At 42.8% G+C, this 10,288-nt stretch overlaps 1 protein-coding gene across 3 annotated transcripts in view; it reads left to right on the top strand.

Annotated features, from left to right (window-relative positions):
- The first annotated feature begins 3,170 nt into the window (after nt 1-3,170).
- The window catches only part of FBXL20 (F-box and leucine rich repeat protein 20), a 95,799-nt gene continuing 88,681 nt past the window's right edge, over nt 3,171-10,288 (top strand). For 2 of the 3 annotated variants that reach the window (XM_042967832.1, XM_042967834.1), the window contains exon 1: nt 3,987-4,310. In XM_042967832.1, the coding sequence (XP_042823766.1) occupies nt 4,269-4,310 (42 nt within the window). In that variant the 5' untranslated portion in view covers nt 3,987-4,268. Of the gene's footprint in view, nt 3,477-3,986; nt 4,311-10,288 lie in introns of those variants that run through there. The other variant, XM_007085775.2, reaches the window with a different exon arrangement.

The following is a 10,288-nucleotide window of genomic DNA, read 5'->3' as shown; positions in this document are numbered from 1 at the left end:
GAAGATAAACCCTTGCTACTATGTAGCAACAAAATTGGACCTTTTTGGAGGAATAGGTCTGAGTCTGGATTCTGGGGGACATCAATAAGAAGCCCTTCTCATAAATATAGAAATCCAGGAGACCACATGAAGTGCAACACAAGTTCTCAGTATTTGGAGGGTCCTCTCAAAATTCTGCGGCCTTACTTTGATTTTGACACCTGCACTGTGCCATTCCTGATGATTCCATTCAGGATCTGTATCAGCAGGACGGGGCACGGTCCCCAGCACAACTCTTCTGGATTAAAAAAGAAAAAAAAAAAAAGCCAGGTGATTCATTTGTGTGTGTGTGTGTGATAAACGGAGTGACTTCATCAGATAATGAAGAAGATTTCTATATTCAGCTCTTTCTGCAGGTTGGAGTTAGCATAGAGTTGGAAAATCAGCTTTGGCGTTCTTTCCTGACTGTCTCTGATTTCCTCTAGTGTTCTCCCTTTTCTGGTCATCAGCTCTCAACAACTCTGCCACTTTTGTGTCCCAAGGTAATAAGAAGTAGGAAACGAAACATTGCAAAGTGGAGCAAGAAAAGTTATCGGTTACCGTATCAGAGTCAAATGTCTTGGGTGACACTAAGGAGGACATGGGCAAGGTGATACCAGAGTGCTTTATCTTGTGATGCTGATACAGTAGCAGCCTCTCAGACATATAACCAGGTTGGATTTCTCACAAGTTTCTCACCTAGTTTTGAATCCTATCCCATTGGTTTCTGCAGAGAGAAAAAAAAAAAAAAAAAAAGTTACACGGTTTTAAGTTTGTTCTGGGTGGGGAAAATCTTATGGGGAATGTACTACATATCAGGGGCTCAGCTTCCCCAAGCAGAGCCAACAGATACCAAAATGAGTAAACTGGGAAGCTTTTTCTCTCTTTCTGTCTTCATCCCAGATCAAAGAATCCCGAGTTAGGATCTGGATGAAGGATAAGCCCCTGAATTGTCGATGGGCACACCCCACACACTGACCCAGCATCTGAACTTGCTTAACAGGGAGCCGGGGCTAACCTGCTTCACCCTGCCTGAGAACCAGGGAGCACTGCATTTCTTCACAGGGTGGAGGAGAAGAGGCAGAATAAACCAAGCCTGGGACACCTCCCTCCTGTCTAGGTGTATTCACTCTCCTGTTTCAAAGGACTGCAAGGACATGAAGTCAACTTCCACCTATCTTCTGCTGCTGGTGTCTTGTGTATTCTTAGTTTGACCTGATTCCTCTTCTGTCTTTTGGCTCCATGTTAGGGGTTCTTGGTCAAAACCTGCTCTGATGTACATGAAGATTTCAGGTTCAAAATCTATGTGTTTTAAAACCGGTATTTTAAAGAAGGGAGGAGGGAGAAACGAAGCAGGATATAATTGCCAAAACTGGCCTTGAGGTTGGTGACTCTCGGGAAGAATTTCCTTAAGGCTTAGGTCTGAAAACTTAGTGCAGCAATACCATGAATTCTCAGAAGCAACCCTTTCAAGGGAGCCAGTGAGTCATACAGTATCCAGTCAAGTCACTTGAAGCAGATGCCAGTATAGGAAACTCATTCACAATCCCTGGGCAATTCATTTTCCCTTTTTTTTTTTTTTTTTTTTCTTTCTCTTTTCAATCTCCCTGCCCCCTTATTTCTACCCTGGAGTTAGTTTTTTGAGGGGTAGGAAGTACTTAACATCTCAGAAGCTAGGTTGGGAAACATGCTCAGCTGTAAAAGCTGGGCTTTATAAATTTTGTGTTTTAGAAATGTACATCAGGAGCAGCTGGGGAGGGTCTTTTCTAAAAAAAAATCTTTCAAATTTGATTTTCTGTGTGTATGGCCGTTCTGTAAATACTTTGGGGTTTTTCATTTTTTTGAAAGTAGACAAAATCTGTGGGATTTTTTTCCCCAAAACATTAAAAAAAAACCTGTTTATTTACATTAAAATAAATTTCTTTGATAAAAAGTAATATACCTTTGTGTAGTAATTTTTTTAATGTTTATTTGTTTTTGATAGCAGGGGAAGAGCAGGGGTAGGGTGGGGGGACAGGATCCAAAGCTGGCTTTGTGGTGATAGGAGAGAGCCCGATACTGGGCTCAAACCCACAAACCAGGAGATCATGAACTGAGCCAAAGTCTGATGCCAAACCGACTGAGCCACCCAGGGCCCCTGTGCAGTTAATTTTTAACCTTTGAGTGATTTTCATTCAGCTTTTTAAAAATACACCGTTCAGAAAAAAAATTCAATCAGGAAGTAAAAGTCTTCCCTGATAATTACTCAAATAGGTTAACTGGAAAGGATAATTGAAAAAAGGAAACAGACTTGTGAAAATTTTCTTCATTTATCTGAGCCAGTTTGACTCTCGTTTGCAGGCCTTAGTCATCAAATTCATCAACAGTCGGGAGAAAACTGCTCTTAGATGGAACTAAACTATTTTTATATGGCTGAAGAGAAGCAGTAACATTAAAAGTATCAGGGAAAAGAATATAACCTCTAGATCACTGAGTTTGTGGGCCTGAGAATGACTTTCCGAAGCTTGGTTCCTTGCTCAGGAAGCCCTTTCTAGGATAAACACGAAAAAGTTAAAAAAAAAGAGTTGGGTAATAAAACTTCAAGCATGAATATCCCTATTTTAAAAAGATCTCCAGCACAAGTTGCTTTTAAATAAACTCTCTCAAATCACATTCGTAACAATCCAGTCACTAAAACTGCGATTTAAAAGCGATATGAAGACAAACACATACTTTGTGCATGATTCTGTAGTCTGTCGCTCTAAAAGAGTAAACGTATTCCCTAATCCATAGAAATTCGATCATAAATTTCGAGACCTTGAGGGCTGGTGTTGCTAAAGTATAATAATATGATGACACAAACTAGCTTTTATAGGAACCAAGGAGTCAGCTGAATGTCGCAATTTCCACTCGGCCAGCGCGCCCGCCTACTCGCTAAAACACGCTTGTTTCTCCCGCCAAAGTGGCGTCAGGATCAGGTTCTCACCAAACAGAGCCCCGATTGGAGGACGGGCAGGCACTAGAGCCCATTGGGTGGCAGCGGCGTCTGGTGGCGGAGGGGCGGGGGAAGCCAAAGGCCCTTCAGCCTCTCCAGGCAACCCCCCCCCCCCACACCAAAGCGCGCCCCTCCCCCAGCCAAAAGGAAGGGTCGCCCAGCTCCTGCACTGAACGCCCTGACCCCAAGACGCGAGGTGGGGCCTCACTGCATATTCCCGGAGCAGAGGGTAGCGCAATTACCCACCCCCCATCCCCATCCTGCTGATCCATGCACAGGGAGACCCACGCCCTGCGGCGGCCCCCCAGGCCTCCCTGCAACACCCGGTAATGCAATCCACGGGGGCGGGGGAGGCGGCGGCAGCGACAGCAAAGGCGACGGCGGCGGCGGCAGCAGCAGCACTGCCTCAACCTAGAGACAACCAGAAAGGAGGAAAATGGCTCCGAGCAGGGACCGCCTGCTGCACTTTGGGTTCAAGGCGACAGTGAGTGATAGGGGAAGGGAGTTGGGTGGCCGGGAAGGACGTGTGTGGATGCACAGGCTACTGGGGAAGAAGAGACAAGTCTTAAGGGACTGGGAGGACTAGGCAGAAAGCTCAAGTGCCTGCTGGGTTGGTGCGTGCTGTTTGCCCGCGAAGGGGATTAGATGGGCTCCGGTACTATCTGCAGTTGTCCTGCTTTCCTCACTCGCGAGTCCGCGAGCACGCGCGCACTCGCACCCTCCCCACAGCCCCTCCCATACACAAATACACACAGACAGATAGGCACTTCCCTGCCTCTGCTTCTCGCGGTGGGCTTGCGTGCCTTGGAGGCAAGAGTGGGCTCGCGGCGCCGCCGCCGCCGCACTCCGGCTGCTCCCGGGCGGACCGTCGCGGGCTGCGCCCGGGAGTGGGGGAGGGGTGGTCCCGCGCCGCCGCCGCCGCCGCCGCCGCTGCCGCGCGCTCCTCCTCCTCCCCTCCCCACGCCGTTCCGAGGCCCAGGCGGCTCTGCCCAATGAGGAACGGCGTTGCTGGCAGGTGGGGAGTGTTTTTGTTTTGGGTTGAAGTTGAGGCTGAGGGGAGAGAAGAGCTAGCGACAAGCAGTCGTCGCAGCCGCCGGCTCTGCGGGAGGTGGAGGAGGCCCCGCCGGAGCCGAGAGGTTTCTGCTCCTCGCTGACGGCCCCTGCCCGCCGCTCCTCCACCTCCTCCCGGTCCCGGAACTCCCGGGCCTGCCCGGGGCCCCCAGTCTTTGCACTCCGCACGCCGTAGCACCCGGCCCCGGCCGCACCCGCCGACCCCATGAGGAGGGACGTGAACGGAGTGACCAAGAGCAGGTTTGAGGTGTGAGCCTGGGAGAGGTGGGGGGGGGGGTTGGGGCGGCGTGAACAAAACGATTCCCGCTCTTGTGTCCCGAAAATTTCGCTCCGCACAGAGCCGCCTCCCTTGCCTGGCGCCGTCATCCACCGACCGCTGGGGCTGCCAGACTTCTTTCCCCTTTCTCTCGACCCAAAAGCCCAATGCAGCAGCCCAGCTTCCCTGGTCTTCCCGGCTGGTCGCCTCCAGCCTGTTCCACCAGCGGGCCCCGGCAAGGGATTAGCTCTGGCGCCCTAATTCCCCCCTCCCCCCAGTATCACTCAGCTTTCCATTCTTTACACAACCCTTGGCTTGCCTCCCTCCACTCGGCAGAAAAAGCATCACAGCTCCGATCTACCGGCTTGCTTCTTTTCTTTCTGCCACCTTCTTCGTGAAACGAGAGGGAAATTATGGGCCAGGGGGCCATTTCTCCGAGTTTGAAAGCCCTTGTTTGGTTACTCTAGGGAAGTGGGGGTTGGTAGACTGGGATGATAGAGACTACCACGGGTTTTTGGTGCTGTGTTTGGTTTGGGTATTGTTCTGATACTTCCTCTTCTTTCCCGTTTAGTCTGTACTTTTGTAGCTCATTGTTTCTGGGAACTCTCAGATGTGTACAGGCTTTGAGATTGGGATGAAGGCCTGAGAGACTTCAGAAAATCCATTCTTTAAGAACTCTTCCTCCTCTGGCGGGAGGTTTATAGCTGTGGAATGGACGACTGGATGAGGAAATAGGAAAACATCTGAAAGTGTCTTTAGTGAAGGGAAGTCCGTGTTAGGGAAGTGATTCTTTTGGAAGTGAAGTATATTCTAAGTACTGACGAATTGCAGTAGTGTGGTAATATACCACAGGGTTTACTGGGGTTTATTGATAAGAGAAAGAAACTGCTACAACAAGAAGAGTAAATGTTACCTGGCCCTTTTTGGCAGAGAATCAAACTGACCTGGGATCACTCAGAGCTCGGTGTACATCTCACTTGGTGTGTTTCTTCATTTCCATTTGAAGGATGAAATTGTAAGACAGTCAGACAGAAGTTTCAGGAAACTTGCCAGCTAGGTGCAGAGGGTGAAATTGTTACCTGAGGGTCTTCAGTTTAGTCTATTCCTTGGTTTGCTCTACAATATTACTGTTGCAGGTGAGGAATGGAGAAAATCAAGGAATTGGCCTCAGAATTTTCATATTTAACTTAATCATAGGAAGGAAGTATCATAGTAGATATGATTTGGTGTTTACTTTAATAGAACTTTAGTTTGCCTTAATGTAGAGAGACCCAATAAGCTTAATTTTTGGTGATTTGCACATTCAGTACTACTGTAAAAGTCAAGACCATCCTTAAAATTACTGAATAGACTTTTAGCAGTTAACAGGAATCCTGAAAGAGAAACCCAAATACCAAAGATCTGAGTGGAGGATAACCTTTTGCCACTGAAGTCTGCTCTTTATCATTTTGTTTTCTTCTAGACTGCATGAATTATTGTTGGAAGGAGTTTTTTTGTAGTATGTGTTTTAAAATTGCATTGCTATATCTTATTTTTATACTTATATTTTATTTAAAAAATTTTTTTAACGTTTGTTTATTTTTGAGATAGAGAGCGACAGAGCATGAACGGGGGAGGGTCAGAGAGAGAGGGAGACACAGAATCTGAAACAGGCTCCAGGCTCTCAGCTGTCAGCACAGAGCCCGACACGGGGCTCGAACTCACGGACCGTGAGATCATGACCTGAGCCGAAGTCGGATGCTTAACCAACTGAGCCACCCAGGCTCCCCTTAGCTTCTATTTTAATTTGTAGTTTACCTGTAGTCTTGATACTATAATAAAAATATTGCCTTATTAAGTATATCTATTACCTTGAACTAAAGCAACTGAAGCTTTCTAAAGGTATTTGATAAGATTTTTTTAAAAAGGAGGGGGGCACACCTTGATGGCTCAGTCTTTTAAGCATTGGACTTAGGCTCAGGTCATGATCTCTCACTTCACAGGTTCCAGCCCCACGTGGGGCTCTGTGCTGACAGCTCAGAGCCTGAAGCCTGCTTTGGATTCTGTGTCTCCCTCTCTCTCTGCCCCTCCCCCACCTCACTCACTCTCTCTCTCTCTCTCTCTCTCTCTGTCTCAAAAATAAATAAACATGAAAAAAAAATTTTAAATAAGGGATAAAAAAAACCCTCCTTGTACAGTATTTGTGATTCGCTTTTGGTTTATAAGAAAACATTTTAGTCCTTTATTATGATGTGAAGTGGTCCATGCCAGAATACAAATGGGAAGGGGTGGAAATGATATGTGCTAATGAGTTTCATTATCTGAATATTTCATAAAGTCATTTACCTCTTCTTTTCCCCATTTACCTCTTTACTAACCTAATTTAAATGGTCTCATGAAGTAGTAAACTTATTGCTAATTCATTGAAAACATTTTAAATATTTAGTTCCAATGGATAAAAGATGTAGACAAGGTAAAACAGTCTCTTCGTATCTAAAACATGACATCATGTTATTTTTATGTTTTAAAAAAAATTTTATTTTTGAGAGAGAGAGAGCACAAGCAAGGGTGGAGTAGAGAGAGAGGGAGACAATCCAAAGCAGGCTCCAGACTCTGAGCTGTCAGCACAGAGCCCCACACAGGGCTCGAACTTGTGAACTGAGAGATCATGACCTGAGCAGAAGTCAGATGCTTAACTGACTGAGCCACCCAGGCAACCCTCAAATTATTGTTTTAATTCTCAAAATTACAGAATGGGTTTTAAAGGACTGATAATTTTATGATTGTAAGCAGATAGCCAATCCCTGAGGACATTTTTGTAGCAAATAATAACTAATTTCAGATTAATTATGATTAATACAGAAAGTGAAAGACTGTTTTCTTTTTCTTAGCCGCATTTTTTTCTGGGTGAAAGATAACTGAAGTTTATATTTTTATAGTTGATTCATTAAAATCTTTCTTTAAGGAATATTCTGATTATTATTCTTTTGGATGTTGTAACTGCAGACCACACACTTTAAATCTGACGCTCAGGGCTATAGGTGTAGAAAAAATTTTTAAGTTAAAATGAAGAGATAAGAGTACTTGTTAGTCAGATATGTAGCTGTGAAACAGCCAGAGTAGATGACAGCTGGGTTAAAGTTAAAAAGATACAGAGATGTGAAAATTATTGTTGTTCTTTGCTGTATCACTTTGGCATTAAATTTCTACAAAATAACCCGAAAAGCTAGCATAATGCACTCTGAATAATGTGTCTCTCAGTTGAAAGTCTTCATCTAAATACTTTTTATTGCATAACTTACAGTGCACATTGTTTTGTGGCAAATTTTGATAAATTGTCTTTGTAACTTAATAATAGTTATTGCATCCTGCATGCCAGACACTGAGCTAGATGTTTTACTTCAGTTCTTTTATTTTTTTTTTTTACTTCTTAATTTTTATTTTAAGTAGGATCCACCCCCACCATGAGGCTTGAACTCACAACCCTGAGATTAAGAGTCACATGCTCTACCTACTGAGCCAGCCAGGTGCCCCTACTTCAGTAACTTCCAAGTCTCATGGTTCTGTTTCACAGTTGAGGAAAGCTAGGGCCTAAGAAGTGTTCAAGTTGCACAGCTAGTGGGGGGGGGGGGGGGGGAGCCAAGATTCCAATCTGCATTTTTTAAACTTCACTCTGTCATTCTGCTCTGTTTTTAGCATAACATAGCATCAAAGCCCATAAAAAGTATGGAAAAGAACTTTCCTAAATTTCTTCACTCAGTATATTTCATTTTGTCTTTGCTATCAAGAATGAAGTTGTCCTTCATTTTAAGTATTATAACATGTTATCTTAACACTCAGTGAGATTAGTGACAGACATGTGTAAATAAGCTAGCCCTTGAATCTAAGTTTAGATTTTTTCGGTAAAACTTGTCTATTTTGTCATTCTCTTAGTAGCTCCATTATAAGGTTATAGTACTATTAGAGGAAAATTTTTATCTTATTTGAGTTTATTAAAAAGTTTAGCATTATCTACATTGAAAACATTAACCGACATCACAGATACAATTTACTGTTTAATCAGTGCCTGGAAATGTTAAGATTCACATAGTTAGGAATTGATAAGCTCCAATTTGAGTACTTTGAATCCCTGTTCACTATTGTTTTTCATTATTCCTCACTGCTGCTTTGATAATTGTATAATGTTTTAGTCTGTAAGATTAGATTGTAGTACTTATTTGCCTGCTTCGTTTTATCAAATCATTTTGTCCAAAATAAGAAAAATCATAAAATGTGGTATGGCAGAAAGAACATACTGCATTACGAGTCGAGACAACTGATGATGTTAGTTAATCTTGATGTTTGCCATCAGCTAACTATAACTTTAGTCATTTCTTTTTGCTTCTCCGGTTTGGTCATTTCCCTTCTTTGCAAAACAAGGAAGTTAGAATCAATTACTAAGGTTCCTTTTGTTCTAGAATCCTATGAATCTGTAACTTTTTAATAAAAGCAGAGGACCATATTTCGTTGGCTGTTTCTTCTAAACCAGCCACTCCAGGGGCACCTGGGTGGCTTAGTTGGCTGGGCTGGGTGTCCGACTTCAGCTCAGGTGATGATCTCACAGGTTCGTGGGTTTGAGCCCTGCATCGGGCTCTGCTGACAGCTCGAAGCCTGAAGCCTGCTTCAGATTCTGTGTCTCCCTCTCTCTCTGCCCCTTCCCTGCTCTCTCTCTCTCTCTCTCTCTCTCTCAAAAGTAAAATATACATAAAAAAATAAAATAAAACAGTCACTCCAGTATATTGTTAAAGTTTGGAAGCAGAGTTGCACAGTACTGCTAAGGCTGCAGTAATTACCTTTTTCTCCCATAAGGATTTATCTTCTAATCTAAAGAACATTCTGCATAGTAAATAACCATATTTTCCAAATTGGTGCACGTGGAAAATGTCACACATTTTTCCAGTGGGTGACAGCCATTTGTTTCATTCTATTTGAAAAGGCTTGCAATGGGAAAGAGTACTAGTAACAGTAAGGTTTGTTTGTTTGTTTGTTATAACACTTTTGAGATTTGTCTGAAAGCAGTTATCTAACATTATACAAAGTCCAAATTAGAGGTTTGGGGGCCCATTCAGACAATCTTTTTTTTTTTATAGTGTTATTGATGTTTATTGTATAATTATGGGTCCTTTTTACCTTTGAAACATGGCACATTAATCATGTACTTATATTGTAGTCATTCATTATTTAAAAATCAAGATGTTTCTTTGTACAGTCTACATAAGCCATTACACTTTGAAAATTATGTTTTCCATTAAATTGTTAAAAATATTTAGCTTTGCAAAAACCTTACAAAGTGTATTCCTTTTTTTTTTTTTTTAAGTTTATTTATTTATTTTGAGAGAGAGAGAGAATCCCAAGCAGGCTCTGCACTGTCAGTGTAGAGCCCGATGCAGGGCTCAAACTCCAGAGCTGTGAGATCACGACCTGAGCCACAGTCAGATATTTAACCAACTGAGCCACCCAGGGGCCCCTACAGAGTGTATTCTTGATATTTAAGTCATACATTCTTAGATGTAATCTATTTCTACATTGAAGATTTTCATTCATTAAATCAGTATTAGAAGTGTTTAGAAGTATTTACACTTTTAAATTCTTATGTTTTAGGTTATTTGTCAGTTTTAGCTGTTAGTGTTATTGTCACTTTTTAAATCCTAATTTCTAAAATCCTTCTGTTTTTATCCTGAGTGTCTCTTTTCAAATCTTGGTTGAGTTTTTCTTGCAAATTATTAAGTACTTTTGTTACAGGCCAAGAATTCCATTCCCAGGCCTTAGATTACCGTTTCCCAATTGGTGACAGACTGGGAACTGAATTAAAATTTTTAGTAATCTAACTAGTACTGTGGTTTTGGAAGAGTATTTTTAGATGTTCAAAATAAAATATTCCGTTACACCAGGAAAATCCAAGAGAGGGAGGAAGAAGAAAGAATGCCCTTAAGCTGACCAAATTTAGCTGC

The sequence above is a fragment of the Panthera tigris genome, chromosome E1 (genome assembly GCF_018350195.1).
Source record: "Panthera tigris isolate Pti1 chromosome E1, P.tigris_Pti1_mat1.1, whole genome shotgun sequence".
In the NCBI taxonomy this organism is placed as follows: domain Eukaryota; kingdom Metazoa; phylum Chordata; class Mammalia; order Carnivora; family Felidae; genus Panthera; species Panthera tigris.
Note: the sequence above shows the minus strand (reverse complement) of the source record. Positions and strands in the feature narration are given on the sequence as shown.